Raw genomic sequence first — 18,027 nt, 5'->3', positions numbered from 1 at the left:
CATCAAGCCTCTTGACATGGGCCCCCAAAATCTTTCCCCGGCATTCATTTCTTGCCAAAGAAGGACATGATGTTGCCCTGTCCCTTTGGAGCAGGCTTCTTCGGCTTCGCAGCTTGGCTTCCAGAACTTGGCGCAGATGAAGTCTTGGCCAACTTTGCGGGCGGCGGGGGTGCCTCGTCTTCTGAGAACTCTTCCCAAGCAGGTTCCTGGATAGTGACTAGTAGACTGTTGTTAGCTTTGAGAAACTTAAGGGAGTATTGCCAAACTTACCAAGGTAGCCCTGATCGTCCATGATCTGCTTCTTCTTCATGACTCTCCGCTTGCCACGCCGACGACCGTCGCCTGTGCTAGAAACGACTTCCGCTGGTTCAGGTTTCGCTTCTGGCTCGGGAGCCTCCTCCAATGGCTCATCCATCGGCTCGTCCTCCTCCTTCTCTTCGGGCTCTTCCTCTTCCTCGCTCTCTTCCATCATCATTTTTAGCTCAGCCTCGCGGTCCTTTCGTGACTTTCTTCCAGAATTGGCAGGGGCCTTTGCGGCGGGAATGTCTTCATCGTCATCCTCGCCATCATCAGATAGTGCGGGCGTCTCGACGGGTGCCGGTTTCGGGACCTCTTTCGGCTTGCTTGCAGCCTTGGCTGCGGCTTTGGCAAACATGCCCGAAATGCCAGACGAGCCACTCTTCTTCAACGCTGGTGGCGCCGCTCCCTTCTTCGTTGCCGCCGTGGACGTGGGTGTCTCTGTGGTTTGCGTCTTGGTCTCTTGCTTGACAGGTACCTCTGCCTTGGAGTCAAGGGCTGCGGGCTTGACGGCGGGAGGTGCTGCCTCCTTCTTGATAGGCTTGACCGCCGGTGCTGGAGCAGCAGGTGTAGGTACTGGTCCTCTTCCTTGGCGGGTGCGTTTGCGGACATTGGGGTTGGTGATGGTACCGTATGTCTCTGCCATGGGTGCACTCTCATTCGTCGACTGCTCCTTGATTTGCTGATGAACGTCTGCTAAAAGTTGCAAGTCCTGGGGCACTGGTCAATGGTTGTCACTACACGGAGGAGAACAAAGGCTTACCCTGGTAGGATGCCTCGCCAAACTGTAGATATGGAATGAGGTCACCTCTTCGTAAGTGGCCAGAGTGTCTAAGAAAGGTCAGTAATGTGAGAAAACAGTGGAAATAATAAACTTCTAATTACCCTTCAGGAGGTCGCCAGGGACAAGAGACATGGAGTGGGTGACAACATCTTCAGAAGTTTCGACATTAGGGGGCGAGCTGGCCATTTCAACATCGCCATCATCTTGGACCTTTTGTTGTGCTGGTTGGGTTCCATAGATCAGGTAGGTTGCATGGATTGTGCCAGGGCGCATCCCATTCTGTGACCGGTGGAAGTCATAGAGCATTCTATCAAAAGGTCAGCAGCTGTTGCACTAGTCAGTGGAATGAAGCTCCTTGAACTGACCCTTTTGCTGTGTTAACATGAACCTTGAGTGCCCGGCTGAGGCTTCGATATGTGACCTGGGATATTTATGAGCACCAGTTTGACGGCCATCATGGGAATGTCGTAGCTTACAATTTTCTCCTCACTCAGGATCTGGTCAGCCAGATACTTTTTGTATTCCTCCATGGTGCAGTTGTCTGATTGTTCTCCCGATAAGACTTAAAGTGGCCCAATGTGAAATGATTGAAGCTGGTCAAAGAACAAGGCGACACCTTTTGCAGGGAGTTGTCACGATGATTCCCTGTGAAGAAGGTACAAGGTGGTGAGGGAGCTACTTGCTCTGAGAAGACGCGTCGGGCCAAAGACAAAGACGCGACCCCACTATTTCTTCTTAATTGATTTTCTGCGCACACCCCCCTGCTGGGGCCATTCAGGAGAGTGCGATTGGTGACGTTATCCACTAATTCTACACCTCCCGGTCTTCAAATCCCTGACACTTCCCCAATGAGCGCGCCACTCGACGCGACTTTCCCATCCTCTCCAAAAGTTCTCTGAAGCCTTTGCCTCTGGACATCCTTGTTACTATTGCTCGAGGTCTTTACTCAAATCGCCAGCTCAGACACCCAAAGTCTTTTCCAAGCGACGTGTGCCTCGAGAGTACCGATCGCCGCCGAATGTACAGATACTTACTCACGCTTGACTTCTGTCACGAATCCCCCAGTCCAGTCGCCCATAATGGCAGACAACTTCGAGGACGTCCCAGACTCAACAGATTGGCTCTCTACACCCCTCCCCGCTCTCTCAGCAGTCGAAGCCTCCTTACGATGCCAGGTCTGCAAGGACTTCTTCAAGACACCAATGGTCACATCATGCTGCCATACCTTTTGCTCCCTCTGCATCCGTCGCGCCCTGTCCAACGACGGCAAGTGCCCTCTCTGTCGGGCTTCGGACCAAGAGTTGAAGCTGAGGAGTAATTGGTCTCTCGAGGAGGTTGTCGACTCGTTTGTCAAGGCCAGGAAGGATACGCTACACTTTGCCAGGACGGCGGGCCAGAATGACCAGCGAGAACCCAGCGGCAGTGTGGCCAAGAGGAGGATGGCTGAGGAAAGCGGCGACCAGCAGCCAGAGACCAAGCGCCTCAGGAGTTCGGCGAGGCTCAGCAGGACTAGATCTGGACAGGCAGCCGCCGCGCCCGTACATGAGGTCGATGAGGTTGACGAGATGGAGGAAGTACAGGAGGACAACGAGTCAGAGGACGCAGATTTCGGTAAGCCAATGCCCTTCTTTACCAAGCGCTTCACTCGACCACCCTTCTAACACATATCGGTCCCAGCTCCCGAGGATGGTCTGGTCCCATGCCCCATATGTAGCACCCGCATGAAGGAAGCCCAGGTCTTCCGCCACCTCGACACCTGCGACGGCTCAAAACCACCCCCACAACAACATACAGCCCAAGCCCGCACAAGCGCAAGCCGTACCCCGACACCAAACACACCCGCCCGCGGCGCCGGCCCCAGCAGATCGCATCCGGCCCCCGAACGCCTCCCCGCCCTCGCCTACTCCATGCTCAAAGACGTCGCCCTGCGCAAAAAGATGTCGGATCTCGGCCTCGCCGTCACAGGCGGGCGCGTCCAACTAGAAAAGAGACATAAAGAATGGGTGACGCTGTGGAACGCAAACTGCGACTCGGCGCGACCGAAGCGGAGGACGGAGCTGCTGCATGACCTCGACGTGTGGGAGCGCACGCAGGGTTCCAAGGCAGCCATGTTTGTGAAGCCGGGCGTCGCGGTCAAGGACAAAGAATTTGACGGCGTCGCCTGGGCGGCAAAGCATGATACCTCGTTTAAGGATCTAATCGCAAATGCGCGCAAGTCCAGAGCGCAGGCCAAGCCGAAGAGCGAGGAAGAGGAAAAGGAGACAGCTACGCCAAAGTCAGAAGATGGCGGAGCTGCCTCAGCAGAGACTGGTGCTCCCAAGCTGGATTCAGAGAGGAGTGACGCGGCGGTGATTGATCTGACAGAGCAACCAAGAGATACCTCCAGAGAAGGCGGCGTAGACGAAGCTCCCCCGGGATCCATGATGCAGGTCGACAATCCGGCACTCAAACCGCAGGTCCCAGCATCGACGTATTACCTACAGGACGGCTTTTCAGAGCCTCAGATACCCAGCGGTCAGGAGGCGCGGTGACATTCAGCGTGGTAATTGCATGACATAGCGCTTTCTTCGTTACTATACCCTGCCGACTGTGAGATATACAGACTTTGCTTCAATACAAAACCCAGCAAAGAAACGCCGTGATCTGAACCCTATGGTTCATGAATACAAATGCGTGATGAGACCCCGACGTGATATGATGCCAGCCATCCCTTTCACTGCGCAGGCATCGGCTTCTCCCGCTCTCTCTCCCTCTCCTCGAGCCCCATCCTCTCCAAACTCTCCGCCGTCTCCCCCGTCGGCGACTTGGCGTCCTGCCTCTCAACAGGCTCCGCAACAGGCGTCTTCAAATCCGCCATCTCGGCCTCAAGCCTCCTCCTCGTCTCCTCAGCCTCCCTCTCCTCCCTCGCCTCCCTCTCCTTCCGCTCCGCCGCCTCAACCTTCTCCCTCTCCTCGCGCTCCATAGCCTCAAGCTCCTCATCCACCTCGAACTCATCCACCACAGGCGCAGCACCAGCCTCGGAGATAATCTTGCCCACCTCGTCCACCTCGCCCATCTGCTCCCGCAACCGGTCCACCACGTCCCCGACCCGGTCCGCGCCGCCGACCTTCTCGTTGAGCCCCTTGAGCGCGCCCGCGCTCGCCTCCATGACGCTGACGAGCTGGACGTTGTCCCGCGCCTCTTGTATCCTCGCCGCCACGTCCTCGAGCTGGTTCAGCGTCGCGAAGCGCTTCTCGAGCGACGCTTCGGTCATTTTTTTCGACTTGAGCGCCGCCAGCGCGGCAACCTTGTTCTTTTTGACGACGGCTTCCTTGGCTGTTGCCGCGAGCTCGTCCACGCGGGATGTAAGGAGGGCCGTCTGCTGCTTCATGTCGGCGATGAGTTCCTTTAGCGACGAGACGGCCGCGTCTTCCTCGGTTATCGTCGTCTCGTCCTCGTCCGTGCTCGATCCCTTTATCCTGACAACCTTTCCGTCGTAGACCACGATCCCCTTGTCCCGTGAGAGGAAGACCAGCAAGATATCCACGTCCGTCTCGGATAACCTCCGATCCTGCACCAGCGCATCCGCAAATGTCTTTTGGAAATGCGTCTTCGTATACGTCCTGTCGAACCTTGAATCCGCAGAGGTAACCCTCTCCGCAAGGCTCTTCGCCGTCGCCTCGACATTCCTCAACACCACAAACCGCCCCTGCGGAACCCTATCCTCGCCCGAGGTAGACTTGCCTGCGAACAACTGTCCCGCCGCCCACGAGACCACGCTCCACGGCACCTGCGCCCACGTCTTACCCGCATAGATGCTCTCCTTGGCCTTTGTGAACTCGTCGAGCGGGTACAGGTCCTTGTCGGCGACGGCCTCCCTGACGACGGTGCCGAGCGCGAGCGGACGGCCAAACTGTTTACTCTCGAGGGACCGCACGAGCTGCTCGTCGACGTTGACTACCAACAGGTTCGGCGCCGAGAGCTGCGAGGCGATGCGGCCTTCCCACGCTGCGCGAGCGAGGGCTTGGCGCCAGGCGCTGACGTTGGCTTGGAAGCCATCTGGGTTCAGGGTTCGTTGGGGGCGGAAGTCGGAGTAGAGAGCTGGCAAACGGGCCCTGCGCAGGCAAAGGCATTAGTATACGGCTGGACTCGGAGCTTGGGGGATGATATGAGTGAGTGAGTGAGAGAAACACGAACTTGCGAAAGTTTTGGTCTCTTTCGACGAGAAAGTCGGCGAGCTCTCCCATATTGGCCGAGTGACGTCGGGGTCTGTCGAGAGAGTTCACAATAGGTTCTGTCGAATGTCGAATGTAGCTGCGTTTCGACCTCGGGTCGGCTGGAGGGGGGATCTCCTCAAAAGGTCCCAGTGACGAGGGGGAGAAAGTAAACTTCGAACGAGCAAAAGAAAAGGCAATCAGGAATAGGTTCAAAATAGGACTGTCGTGCTCCGCAAGGCCTAGAAACTCCCCATCAAGCTCAAACGAAGTAGGAGAGAAGCAGTTGGTTTGGCGGGACAGTGGGGGAAGCTGCCTTATCGGCGTGGGTTCAGCAGTCTTTCTCCTATCGGTTGCCGGTGAGATCATTGCTGGGTCCAAGGGTCCCCAGTGACAAGTGTGTCCAGGTGCCTGATCTCGAGCAGGGGATTAGCGCAGGTACGTACTGACCACTACCTTGGCGTAGAAGATGCCACAAAACGACATTTACACAAAACTGGGCACCAGGCCTAACTATGAGTAAGGCAGTTAGTGTAAAGAGGGAGGAACGATGGCTTCAAGACGGATACCTTGGATTAAATGAGAATTTGGGGTATCAAACGAAGAAGGAGCAGGCATGGCTTCTGGCTGCATGCCTTCCTTTGTCTGCCTTCTACTATAATTCGTCCTGACCAAAGAAACGAACAATCACAGTGCAAGGACAACAATACTGAAAAGAGGCAGCGACAGTGGTTGTAAATGCTATTAATCCGCTTCGTAAACGCATCTACTAATCACTTCATTCGCCCATCGCTGCACCTCCGCCACTCCAACCGATCCAAGTCGTGTTAGCCAAACTCATCTTGCACCGATCCGTCACCCTTCTCTTTGACGGGTGACACAACCTCATGCAACGGCGCAGTCTCAAGGCTTGCGACAGGTGCTCCTCCACGACCCATCATGCTAGTTCTTCTTGACCTGAAATCCATAGTCTCACTCTCTTCAACGAGGACTTCCTCCACGTCTTGTGATGGGGACTCGTCGCCTCCATTTCCATCGTCCACGTCGAGCTTCTCATCGAGCTGATGCTGTAGGCCAGCCACGAATTCGTTGGCAAGGCTGAATTTGGAGACGCCATTTTCGTGCGGAAGCTCCGAGTAGATCCGCGAGGCTTCATTGAGACACCGCTGGGACTGTATGTACTTGTGTTGCAGGTCCCATGCCTCGCCGCCGAGGATACACCACATGGCCGACTTTCTTTTCCGGTGGCCCCACGAGCCTGAGCCGACGCCCGGTTTTGAGGCGTAGCAGACGGCGAGTCGCTCCTTCATGAGAGCATCGCCGACGGGGCCGAGGATCTTGGAGTCGAGGAGGCGGATGCCCCATCTCACAGCGTCGTCGACGCTACTGCCGCCCCTAAGCCGCAGAAGCTCGATTCCGAGCGTCAATGATCTCAGTGCCCCAAAAGGGGAGCTGCAACGTGTGTAGTAAGAGTAGAAGGCGGCTTCCAACATCTGGTCGATCGTTTCGGCGCGGGATTTGGAAGGCAGATTTTGCGGCATGATAAGGAGACTGGCGGCGGCCATCTCGTTGGCTGCCGCGTGGTACTTCCAGGCCTTTGCGTCGCTAAAGTCGGACCTTAGGAGATCATATGTTGAGTGCGCTAGTTTCCAGTCCCGGAGCATGAAGGCGAAGTCGGCTAGCTTTCGCATGATGGCTTCTGAAGCATCTGGTCGGTAGAATCCGAGCGCGTCATAAGCGCTTGATGACCCGCTACCTCCCACGACGGAATTCCTTGAGCTACTGCCGAAGCCTCCCCATTTCCGCGACAGATTCATGAACCTTCCCGTAATTCCTCTTCTACGAGATGCGACTTGATCGTTCCACAGCGACACATGGCGCTCCATGGTAGGTATGATAGACTGCGTAACCATCTCTCTCACAAAGGTGCGAATCGCCGTGGCATCCGACTCGAAGATGTATCTTGTCGGGTCCTCAAAGTCTTCTCGTTCCTCGCTGTTTCGGATGTCCTTCAGTTCTTCGGCTGCCGACATCCAATCGCTCCGCGGCAGAGGTATGCTATCATCATCGGTCTCTGCGCTCTGCGTGCTTCTCAACCGCAGCAAATGGCAGTGTAGGCCGAGATGACGCTTCATTTGGTCGAATAAGGCCAGTGAACGGGTGACGTCGTCGCGCTCTTCATCGTGTACCAACACGTAGTATCGAAGATAGTCTCCGTCTACCCACACTGGCAGTCTGTTCTCCCCAGTGCTCGTGTCATTGTAAAGTTTGCGCAGATCTTCTATCGGTGATGGACTCCGCGAGCTGATGGCAATCACGCAGGCCACTGGATGCGCAAAGGTCTCGTGAGGTGACACGGGTATGCCCGATAAGAGTCTCCGCAGGTATAATGAGTAGTATGGGGAAGTAGCCTCCACGTCCAGGCCCTGTCTCGTCAATCCGTGGTGCGGGGTGTTGAGGAATGACTCTTCAGCGTAAGACAGATGGCTGTCCACCACCGCTTCAACGTCGTCGTAGTGGCTCTTCGATTTTGAGACAGATCCGGCTTGTCCGTTGGTCGCCGCAGATTGCGTGCCTTGCGAAGCGTTCGAACCAGGGTGCTCGATATTGTCTCCAAACTTGGTGAACCGAACCGAGTAGTCCTCCCATGATTTACTCGCACCGTTGCTGTCTCTGATGGTGACCTTGCCCTGCACCTGTTCTCCGAAAGGGCGCAGAAGCTCCCACAATCCGTTCTTGAAACCCTTGTCGGTCGCGAGCTCCTCGGTATCTGGCGAGGCGTAAATCGCAACATGGGGGACATAGGCTTTCATGATCAAGTTACGCGGATCGCCGGGGCTGTCGGAAGCATTCTCGATGAGCGAGCGAGCTGCTGGTCCGCCAAAGACAGAGCCAGACATTGTGCTTCGGGCCGGGGAGCCTCGTCCCATGGGAGACCCTGAGCGTGATCCGGGAGGCGTCAAAGTGGAAGCGAAGAGCGGCGCGACAGAGGGGTTGGATCTTCGGTATGGTAACGTGACCTCGGATTGTGCCAGCGGGTGGCCTTCGGGAACAGACTGCCTCTTGGGCGGTCTTCCAGTCGAGGCGGCCATGGGCATGGCGGGGAGCGACTCGATTGGCGAGGCCTCATTGTCCGGGGACTGCATGACCAAGGCTGCGTGAGGCGTATCAGTCGGAAATGACCGATACCCTGTGCCTTGATCTTGTCAGATGAGTAGAAGCCAGTGGCTTATATATCGGACGTTCGGTGGTGTTGGAGCATTCGTAACTCCGCCGGATGGCTTTTGGCGTCGTAATTAGTAGGGGGCTCGGCGGTGGATCGCAAAAATGGACGAATATTCGGCGCAGTCTAAAACTTTTGAGAAGGGGTCAGCAAACATGGAAAGTGTGAAGCAGGAGAGAAAAAGATGGCGTACAAAGACTGGCTCCGCGACGATGCCACAGTTGTGCTGTACGCTGCAGCTGGCCTAATTACAAGCCAGGAGCCGTCATTGTCAGGTTCGCGCGAGAGAGACCACTCAACCCTCCGATAAGTAACTAGCGCCCCGTCACATGCACGTCCATTCGTGGAAGGGACGAGGGAGAGTGGGGGGACCCTTGTCGGTCTGCGGCCCCTGCTTTTCTGGTTCTGGTCCATCAAGGTCCGTGCATCTTTTCGATGTGCAACGACGTCGATACCTCAGTCTTAGCTTACCTGTGATATCTTGAAGTATCATAGCTCTTCTCATTACCACCAAAACCACCCAAAACGAACCCCATTTCCAACCTTCTCGTGGCTGCACAGGCCATATCCGACAATGCCTTCCGACCTCTCATCATATCTTGCAAAGAACTACTTAGTAGCAGATCCGAAACCCAAGAAGCGCAAGCGCAAACAACCCACCGAGACCCAAGGCCTCATCATCGCAGACGACGACGACAACGGATGGGGCAACTCCACCGCACAAGACGACGACGCAGAATCAGGACCGGCCCTCGTATCAGGGACCTCGGCAGAGTTTAGGAAGACGAAGAAATCAAATTGGAAGACGGTCGCCGCATCCTCGAAATCACAAGGCGGCGCCGGCGCGGGCAACAATGAAGACGACGACAGCGCCGCAGCAGCAAACGCGATCCTCGCCTCAGCGGCAGCAGAAAATGCAGCAGCACGAAACGCAGACGACGAGATGCCCGTCATAGAAGGAGGAGGCGACGACGACGACGCCGCCGCCAACGTCGTCAAAATGAGCGACGGCACACACGCAGGCCTGCAATCCGCCGCCGCCGTCTCAGCACAGCTCCGCCGCCGCCAGCAAGCCGAAGAAGCCGAGTTCGCGAAACTCCGAAAACACGGCAAGGAAGAGGAGACGGTCTACCGCGACGCCACGGGCCGGCGCGTCGACGTCTCCATGAAGCGAGCGGAGGCGCGCAAACTCGCGCTCGAGGCCGAGGAGAAAGAACGGCAGGCAAGGTTGGCGCCCAAGGGCGACGTGCAGCTCGAGAACGCGCGGAAGCGCAGGGAGGCGCTCGAGGACGCCAAGCTCATGACGTTTGCGCGGACGGCGGACGACGAGGAGATGAATAACGAGCTCAAGGAGCAGGAGCGGTGGAATGATCCCATGGCGCAGTTCTTAAGCGACAAGACGGGCGGCGGTGGTGGTGCAGGGGCAAAGGGTAAAAAGGGGAAGAGGCGGCCGGTGTATGCTGGCGCTGCGCCGCCGAACCGGTATGGCATCAAGCCGGGGTATAGGTGGGATGGCGTCGACAGGAGTAACGGGTTTGAAGGGGAGCGGTTCAGGGCGATTAATCGCAGGGAGCGGAATAAGGGGCTCGACTACGCCTGGCAGATGGACGAATGATCGCGCTAGGATGTCGACATTTGGTTCGGTTAAGACACCGGAATGCGATGGATTCAAGCATTGGATATCCCATGATATTTGCGTTCCAGTCACAATCAAAGTGATGGTTCAAATCTGAGCCGACATCATTTTGAACTTCGAAATAAAAATGACATATAATATCATCCGATGAGCAAGAACTTAACTTCATAGCGTTAAAGGCAACCAAAGAGCATGTTCATTGCGGTCTCGAAAGGCGTCCTGCTGGCTTGACGTCTCTCTTCTACTATTGACTGAGATGTGTTTGCTCGGGTGCTTCTCTCCTCTTAGAATATCTGGTTCGCGTTTGCGACTCTCACTGAAAATCTTCAAAGATGACTAATTTCGCCCGAGCCATGTACGCCCTCCTCGAAAACAAAGCTGTGCTCATTTCACTCATACAACTTTTGTGAGATAATCCAAGGTACTCATTTATGGGTGACACGTCGGCGCAGGACTCTTCGCCGACGAACTCATCCTAATGATGGATCAATCGCTAGCAGAATCTACAATATTGGCTTTCCCGCCTAAGGCCTGCGACGAAGGATCTTGTCGGATCCGTAGGCACAGTTCTCCTTGACAAGCTTGATCCATTCCTTGCGATCCATCTGGCCAGGGCCATCGCCGATGCGTCCCTGGAATCTCCTCATCAGGTTGCCAATGCTGATACCGCCAGGGAGCTCAGGAAGGGCGTCAACAATCTCGTGAGCTTGAATGGGACCACGGGGCGCGGGCGATCCCTCGGGAACTGGTGAACCGGGCTTGGAGCCTATAAACTGCGTTAGCATGTACTCTAAAAATTGAGGAGCGCGATCCATGTGCATACCGGATGTGGCCGGGACAGGACTACCGGCCCTCGAGCCGACTGGCGTGCCTCTTGCTCCGCTACCAACGAGCTTGATCTTCTTCTTCCTCAACTGGCCGTCTGACATCTCTCCTCCAGTTGCCTCGCCATCGCTCATGGCACCCTTGAGGTGGCTCTTCAGGCCTCCTGAAGGCGTAGACGAACGGCTCTGGTGGACAGAAGCTGCGGCATGCTTCTTCAGCTTCTTCCGAGAGGACTCATTGCCACTAGATTCCGACAAGTTGGGAGAGCCGGGACGCTTCAGAGACTTGCCCTTCTTAAGAGCATCGGTATGTTTCTGTCGGCCAGACGGGGTAGTGTTACCCTTGGAAGAAACGCCCGACGCAGTCTTATCCTTGGAGTCTCCGTCCTTGTCCTTGTTCTCTTCATCTTTGTCCTTGTCCTTCTCTTCTTCCTTCTTCTTTTCCTCGTCGGAATCATCGTCGCTCTGTGCATGTGATTAGTTAAAAATAAACTGACAGCTTCTCTGAGCATCTTACCGATGAAGACTCGAAAGGATCGTAGCCACTCGAATCCGACTGGTAGATAGTCTCCTTTTCTCTCTTGATGAGTGCCTTGGTGGTTCGCTTTCCCTCTTTGCGGCGCTCCTCCTCGGCTTTCCTCATTTCGTTCAGCTCCTTTTCTACTCTGCGCTCGTCGGCCTCGCCAAACAGATTGGCGCCCATTTGATCTCGGCGAATGCGATCAGTAGCCTCCTTGGTATCCTCGTCATTGTCCACGTCTAAGCCGGGATTCTCGTCATCGTCCTGGAACTCGTCGCCTTCCATGTCAATTTCGTCATGGTCCTGCTTTTCTTCCCGAGAAGCAGCTCTGAAGGTGCTACTTTCTGTCTTGATTCTCGCAGGTCCGTACAGAGCATGTCTGGTCGCCTCCCACTCATCTTGCTCGCTCTTCTTTTGCTTGTCACGCATGTACCATCGGCCGATGTCTGTCTTTTTACTCATCAAAGCCTCGGCTTCTTCAAGCCTCATGGTATTGAAATGGGGCTTCGCAGTAAATTTGTACCACTTTTCCAAAGGTATCGCCGCGAATTTGCCATCTCTAGTAGCAACAAAGCAGACGGTGGTCTCGGACAGAGGCGCGACGTATGATCCGACCCAGACGTTCTTGCCATCTGCGTCCTCTAGGTGCCAAGGGAGCGCCTCCTCGTATCGCAGGCCCTGTTGCTTCTTCTCTTTCTCCGACCGAGGCTGGCGGTGGAACTGGACATCCTTTTCCTTCTCCTTGGGCTTGGGCTTTTTATCAAGACTAGGATCTTTCAGACTGGGTGCACTCTTAGCGAGTTCCACAGCTCGAACAGCCTCACGTTCGGCCTTGAGCTGTGCCAAACGCTCGGCTTCCTTTTCATCAACGGGTTGTGGCTCGGGCTCTTCGTGCTTGACCTCGCGTCCGGGAGGCGGTTGTCGTGGGTCGCGACGTTGAAGCGTGACAGGTCGGGTAAATTCATCTTGGTTTGTGGGATCAATGCCGTTCCTTTCGAGCTCGGCCTTGGCGGAAGAGAGTTTCATAACGTGATGTCTGACACCATCTTTCAACGCTTTTTTGGTCGTTACGATCTTGAATTCCCTGACATTCTGGGGCGCGGGATCGAGCCAGCCGCCGTTTGCCGCTCTCTTCGCTCTGATATCTTCCTCGGTTTCGGGTCGCTGAAGGCCGTGGTGACCTGTTCCACCGGCAGCTGGTCGGGCTCCTGAGGCGGTTTGCAACGAGCCTGGAGGGGGACGCGAGGCAGCCGGTCGTGGAGCTCCAGGTCGCTTGCGGGCAACAAGGGGATCGCCTTTGGGTCGTCGCTTGATCGGAGGGGGACGAGGCTGTCCAGGCTGTCCTGGTAGGCCATTCGGGTTTTGGCCGTTGGGCAGACCTGGTGGCGGCGCGCTCATGCTGTCAGCGGGCGCGCGAGAGTCGAGAGCGCTTCCTGCAGGCTGTTGTCTCGGGAAGATTCTAGTGAGCGACGCTTTGTTTCTCCGTCGTCAAGCAGTCTCTGTCAAGTGCAAGTCAGAATCGTAGGCAGGAATGAGGCTTGCCCAGATGTCTAGGGCCTCGGCGCAACAGAGAATAGCTGATGACGGTAGACTCGGTGATGCGACAGAAGGTTGGATATCAATGTTCGCCAGAAAGTCTCGAGGACTAGCTTGATCGGCGGTTGTGTACTCGCGAATTGATAAGTACGGATGGATTGGCGAAGGTGAAGAAGTCGAGGTGATGACAAAGAGCATGCCCGGACGATGAAGTGCATGCGGGAGAGGAGGATTGGAAGGCGCGCTCAGAAATCAGGCGCACTTGCCTAGGCAGCTTGGAGAGCTTGCAGAAAAGCTGGGCGGAGACCGTGCTAAGGTAAGGTACCTTGATTGTAGTTTGCCGGCAAAAGCTTGGTGCGCGGTACATTTGTAGCCAATGAATTGATCAAAAGTAAGCCCAGCGTGCTAGTACTCTTTCTGGGCGGGCCATCCTCAGTGCCTCACAATTCGCCAGTGGCTGTGGAACCGCATCTGGAAAGGGCGAGCCTCACTGTGGTAGGACGTCATTGGGATGGCCTTACTGTTCTTAACTTGCCGTACCTCAACTAGTAGGTACCGTAGCTTCAATAGCAAGGACAGATGTCGCAACAGATAAGATACCTAGCTTTCCTTCAACTACTTCAAGGAATTAATCTTACGTGCGTGCAGAGTGCCCCTGGCTCGAAGCACGACATCAATGCCTTATATCTATTGAGTATTAATAGGATGTTCAGCCTCGACAACGTCAACCGTTATCAAAATGCGTGCCCTCGACTGGCCCATATATTTGCACCAACCCAGGCAATAGTTACAAATCCAGACATCACGGCATCCAAGATAGGGGGTTTTGCTGTTTTCTGCTGTAAAGGGGTGAATAGGAGAATCCAGTCAATGGCTTCACGAGACCGTGGAAGGCCATGAAAGATGTGAGATAAATAGTAAGCATCCAATTCATTCCACAAATCTTGGTTTTAGCTATCCACATAGAGGTACTTGCGGTACCTTACCTCACAGTCCGCGGGGGGCAGTATCTGTACAGTGAAAGACCGACTGCATGTACCCATTGTTGTACAGTGCGTCGTAAGTCTGAGACTGTAGCCCCTCACTCTGGAATGTACCTGCTTCCCCACGTAAAGCTTCCACCTCACTTGAAGTTCCATTTACACCACCTACCTACATGAATGAGGTGATCGCCAATCGGAAACTGAATACAAGCTTCCCAATCACAGCACTCTTACTCACCTCCGTATCTATCCTCCAAATCCCCAATCCTCTGCATCCAACTGTCCAAGCCATGCGTCCCGGACGTGTCTGACCAGGTAAGTGCTCTGCGCCTATTTTCAGTGCACCCATCTCATCAACTCTCACAGAAGCCTTACCCTTCCTTCAGCTGTATCCAACTCATCGTATTCGATGATAACACCTTCAAGCAACAATCACCATGAATAATAGCACCAGTAATTCCGGTATGGGCCAGTTTGGTGGCTCTCAAAACAATGGGCTCGAGGATCAGTTGCGAAACATGATTCTTACCAACGGTACTCCAGCCACCGGCCAGCCTCAGGGTCAAGATGCCCCGCGAACAACCGCGCACTTTCCCGGTGGCGGAACCCCGGCGAATGGACCGAACGATCATCTTCAACCCCATGGAGACCATCTCGAAGCTTCAGCCGGAGTCAATGGCAAGCCACCACCCTCGCCCAAGGTGGGCAGAAAGCGACTCAACCAGGCGCAGAGACGACAGATGAATGCTCAGTTGTCCATTCCCATTGACACTCGCCCCTCTCCGCCCACCGAGGCTGGACGACCCTACACAGGCTGGCCTTCTCCTTCTTACCCTCACGAGAATCCTAGATTCCCCTCTCATGGACGACCAGGCAAGACGTATCATAATCCAGATCTGCACCACAGGCCGCATCACCTTGCAGGCGGCATGTCGCCTCGCTCCCCCAGACAGAACGGACATCGAAACCTCGTCAACTCTGAACGATACCAGCATGATCAGCACCCCAGTGGTCAGCAAGAGCACGGTTCACCGCGTTTTCCACGGAACAATCATGGCCAGCTTTACAGCCCCCGTGGTCAACACCACCCAGTCCGGCCCGAGGAGTTGGAGAACCAGGCATCCTACCTAGAAAGCCTCTGCAACACTCTCGTTGCTGGCGCAGAGATTGAAAGAGGAGAGATCGCCGAGAAGGAAGCCTTCCGAGTTAAGATCGAACAAGTGTGCCAGGCCGCAGTTGCCGAATATGAGGCGACACAAAATGGTCTGGAGAACTTTCCTCCGCCGTCTGTGCAACTCAAGTGCTTCGGCAGTCTGTCTTCTGGGTTCGCAACGAAAGCCTCAGACATGGATCTCGGTCTGGTCTCACCCCTTTCTACACCCCAACCGGATGAGTCGGGCTCTGCGATACCCAGACTTATCGAGAAGGCTTTTCTCGAAATCGGCCTTGGCGCGCGTCTGCTGACCCGCACGAGAGTACCAATCATCAAGCTTTGCCAGAACCCGCCCGCGAAGCTGCTCAAGGACCTCTTGGAAGAGCGTGAAAAGTGGGAAAAGGGCATCGTGGATACCGACCATGCGGATGCTGCAGATGATGACGAGACGGCTGATACTCACACCAAGGAAATGACGGACGAAACGATCGACGACCCAAACAACCCAAAAACGGGCGAGTTATCTCCTGCAGGCCCCAATCTGAACGAGCCCAGAGTGCCGGCTATCTACCAGCCCGAGAACCAGTCTCTCTCTGCTTACTATAATGTAGCGAAGCGAACTTTGAGAAGATTGGGAGGTCGGGATGTGACTCTCTCTAACTGCCGTGAGCTGGTAGAGGAGGACTACGACTTGCTCAACAAGGTTTGCGAAGCGTTCTTGAAAGGCATTCACGACGTGCCGCTGAGAAGTAGACTCTCAAATTACCTGTCTCTTTCTTTCAAGACGATCACCAATGTTCCCAACTACCGGTCCCTGGCTGGCGTGTACGCCCAGATGGAAGGCGAGAAGATTGTCATGTTATGCGAAAGAGAGGCTGAGATCGGAAGCATAGACGACACCGACGATGCGACTCGGAATTTGATAGCGTCTTGGAAGAATCTCCAGAATCAGCAGCACTTTGGAATCGAGCCCCTGACATACAGCAAACATCTGCAGCTGCACCTGGAGAAGCTCAAAAAGCTCCCCATTGCGCAACTGCTCACTCTCGAACAGAGCCAGTTTGAAGCAGCTACCGGATACCACGCGAGGACACTCAAGATCCTCGCGAACCTCCGCCCCCGAGGCGATCCTAACGCTACGGCCGCGAAACAGCTCATCATCAACAGATACACGGCCGGCATCTGGCCGAGCACCACTCGCAAGAGCGTGCAGGAATTCATCGACACCACCAACGGACCACTCAGCCTCCTCACCGTCGCGCGCCGCCACAAGAGTCTTCAACTTGCCCTCGAACTCGAAAAGGCAGTCGACCAACACCTGTACGATCCGAGCATCGAGAACGACGTGAGAGAATACATCTCGATACTCCGTGGTCCCATGCGGAAGAGCAACGTTCAAGACCCCCAGTACGACTTCGTCATCCCCGTCACCAAGCAAAACATGGAGACCATAAAGCGGATGCGCGACCTCAAGGATCCGGCCAAGATGGCCATCAACCAGCCCCGCGACCCCTACCGCGACAAGCTCGAGTTCCCAAAGAACGGCGTCGGCGTCCAGTGCGATATCAACTTCGCCGCCCATCTCGCGCTGCACAACACCCTCCTCCTCCGCTGCTACTCCCACACCGACCCCCGCGTCCGCCCGCTCGTCCTCTTCGTGAAACACTGGGCCAAGGTCCGCGGCGTAAACACCCCGTACCGCGGCACCCTCAGCAGCTACGGCTACGTCCTCATGATGCTGCACTACCTCGTCAACGTGGTCCAGCCCTTTGTCTGCCCCAACCTCCAAGCCCTCGGCCCTCCGCCTCCGCCCCCTGAAGGCCTGCCTCCCAAGTCCCCGGCGCTGCTCGACGAGAGCATCATCTGCCGCGGCCGCTTCGTCGGCTTCTGGCGCGACGAGGCTGAGATCCTCCGCCTCGCGCAGATGAGCCAGCTCAACGGCAACCGTGACTCCGTCGGCCAGCTCCTCCGGGGCTTCTTCGAGTACTACGCCCAAAACGGCTCCATGAGCACCTACCCGGGCCGAGGTTACGACTGGGGCCGCGACGTCCTCAGCATCCGCTCGCCGGGCGGCCTGCTCTCCAAGACAGAAAAGGGCTGGACGGGCGCCAAGACGGTCATCGAGTACCGCCCCAACGCCAACAACACCGCCGCCGTCAACTCCCCGAGCACCGATGGTCCTCCCCCCGGACTGCAGGGACAACAACACATGACCTTGAAATCGCCCATCGACCCGCCCACCCCGACGACGATGACAACCACCAGCGGCACCATCACTACCTCCACCGATAGCAGCGCAGCAGCATCGGCGGCGGCGCAGAAGAACGGCGAAGTCAAGGAAGTCCGGCACCGCTACCTCTTCGCCATCGAAGACCCCTTCGAGCTAGACCACAACGTCGCCCGCACAGTCACGCACAACGGCATCGTTGCCATCCGCGACGAATTCCGCCGCGCGTGGCGCATCATCAAGGCCGCGGGCGCGGGTAATTTCGGTGAGGAGCTGCTTCAGGATGTGGCGGCCGTCAAGGAGGAAGGCGAGAAGAGCACGTATTTGCAACTGTTGGATGAGATTCACGGGTGGGAACTGTTCGAGTAGAAAGGGGACATTGCTGTGTTTACTTGAGAGATGTGGACGAATTTGATGTTGTGTTTATGAAATCCCAGGCAGGGGCGTCACGGAGGACTAGGGGTATGCGGTACGTATGTACTGCAGGGACGATGTCACGACGTAAAAAGGCAAAAAAAATGTTTGAAAGTTGATTTGTATTATTATCAAAAACAGGAAGCTAAAAGGACAAAGTCGGTGCACACGCCGACTGTGATCAAGACATCCACACGTACATCACTTGAAGAGATGTTCGAAGGTTTCTCTTATCCC

The 18,027-nt window shown here is 55.7% G+C and overlaps 7 protein-coding genes across 7 annotated transcripts; 3 read left to right on the top strand and 4 right to left on the bottom strand.

Annotated features, from left to right (window-relative positions):
• Positions 1 to 44: 44 nt before the first annotated feature.
• Positions 45 to 1,611, bottom strand: CTAM01_08190 (DNA polymerase subunit Cdc27; the record flags this gene model as incomplete). Its single annotated transcript, XM_060524211.1, has 6 exons — positions 45 to 217; positions 271 to 1,009; positions 1,061 to 1,128; positions 1,183 to 1,388; positions 1,447 to 1,502; positions 1,558 to 1,611. The coding sequence occupies 6 exons, from the start codon at positions 1,609 to 1,611 to the stop codon at positions 45 to 47; spliced, it is 1,296 nt and encodes a 431-aa protein (XP_060381054.1).
• A 549-nt stretch (positions 1,612 to 2,160) lies between these two features.
• Positions 2,161 to 3,612, top strand: CTAM01_08189 (DNA repair protein rad18; the record flags this gene model as incomplete). Its single annotated transcript, XM_060524210.1, has 2 exons — positions 2,161 to 2,692; positions 2,759 to 3,612. 2 exons carry the CDS (start codon positions 2,161 to 2,163, stop codon positions 3,610 to 3,612), a joined length of 1,386 nt encoding a protein of 461 aa, XP_060381053.1.
• A 182-nt stretch (positions 3,613 to 3,794) lies between these two features.
• Positions 3,795 to 5,307, bottom strand: CTAM01_08188 (Snf7 family protein; the record flags this gene model as incomplete). The annotated part of the gene is made up of 2 exons (XM_060524209.1): positions 3,795 to 5,175; positions 5,258 to 5,307. 2 exons carry the CDS (start codon positions 5,305 to 5,307, stop codon positions 3,795 to 3,797), a joined length of 1,431 nt encoding a protein of 476 aa, XP_060381052.1.
• Positions 5,308 to 6,101: 794 nt separating this feature from the next.
• Positions 6,102 to 8,420, bottom strand: CTAM01_08187 (TRAPP complex protein TRS85; the record flags this gene model as incomplete). The annotated part of the gene is made up of 1 exon (XM_060524208.1): positions 6,102 to 8,420. One exon carries the CDS (start codon positions 8,418 to 8,420, stop codon positions 6,102 to 6,104), a length of 2,319 nt encoding a protein of 772 aa, XP_060381051.1.
• A 651-nt stretch (positions 8,421 to 9,071) lies between these two features.
• CTAM01_08186 (uncharacterized protein) lies at positions 9,072 to 10,112 on the top strand (the record flags this gene model as incomplete). The annotated part of the gene is made up of 1 exon (XM_060524207.1): positions 9,072 to 10,112. One exon carries the CDS (start codon positions 9,072 to 9,074, stop codon positions 10,110 to 10,112), a length of 1,041 nt encoding a protein of 346 aa, XP_060381050.1.
• A 545-nt stretch (positions 10,113 to 10,657) lies between these two features.
• CTAM01_08185 (transcription initiation factor IIF subunit alpha) lies at positions 10,658 to 12,875 on the bottom strand (the record flags this gene model as incomplete). Its single annotated transcript, XM_060524206.1, has 3 exons — positions 10,658 to 10,899; positions 10,957 to 11,422; positions 11,475 to 12,875. 3 exons carry the CDS (start codon positions 12,873 to 12,875, stop codon positions 10,658 to 10,660), a joined length of 2,109 nt encoding a protein of 702 aa, XP_060381049.1.
• A 1,558-nt stretch (positions 12,876 to 14,433) lies between these two features.
• Positions 14,434 to 17,745, top strand: CTAM01_08184 (uncharacterized protein; the record flags this gene model as incomplete). Its single annotated transcript, XM_060524205.1, has 1 exon — positions 14,434 to 17,745. The coding sequence occupies one exon, from the start codon at positions 14,434 to 14,436 to the stop codon at positions 17,743 to 17,745; it is 3,312 nt and encodes a 1,103-aa protein (XP_060381048.1).
• Positions 17,746 to 18,027: the final 282 nt, after the last annotated feature.

The sequence above is a fragment of the Colletotrichum tamarilloi genome (assembly GCF_030869305.1).
Source record: "Colletotrichum tamarilloi strain Tom-12 chromosome Unknown Scaffold_28.1, whole genome shotgun sequence".
NCBI classification, from domain to species: Eukaryota; Fungi; Ascomycota; class Sordariomycetes; order Glomerellales; family Glomerellaceae; genus Colletotrichum; species Colletotrichum tamarilloi.
This window is presented reverse-complemented; position numbering and strand designations above follow the sequence as displayed.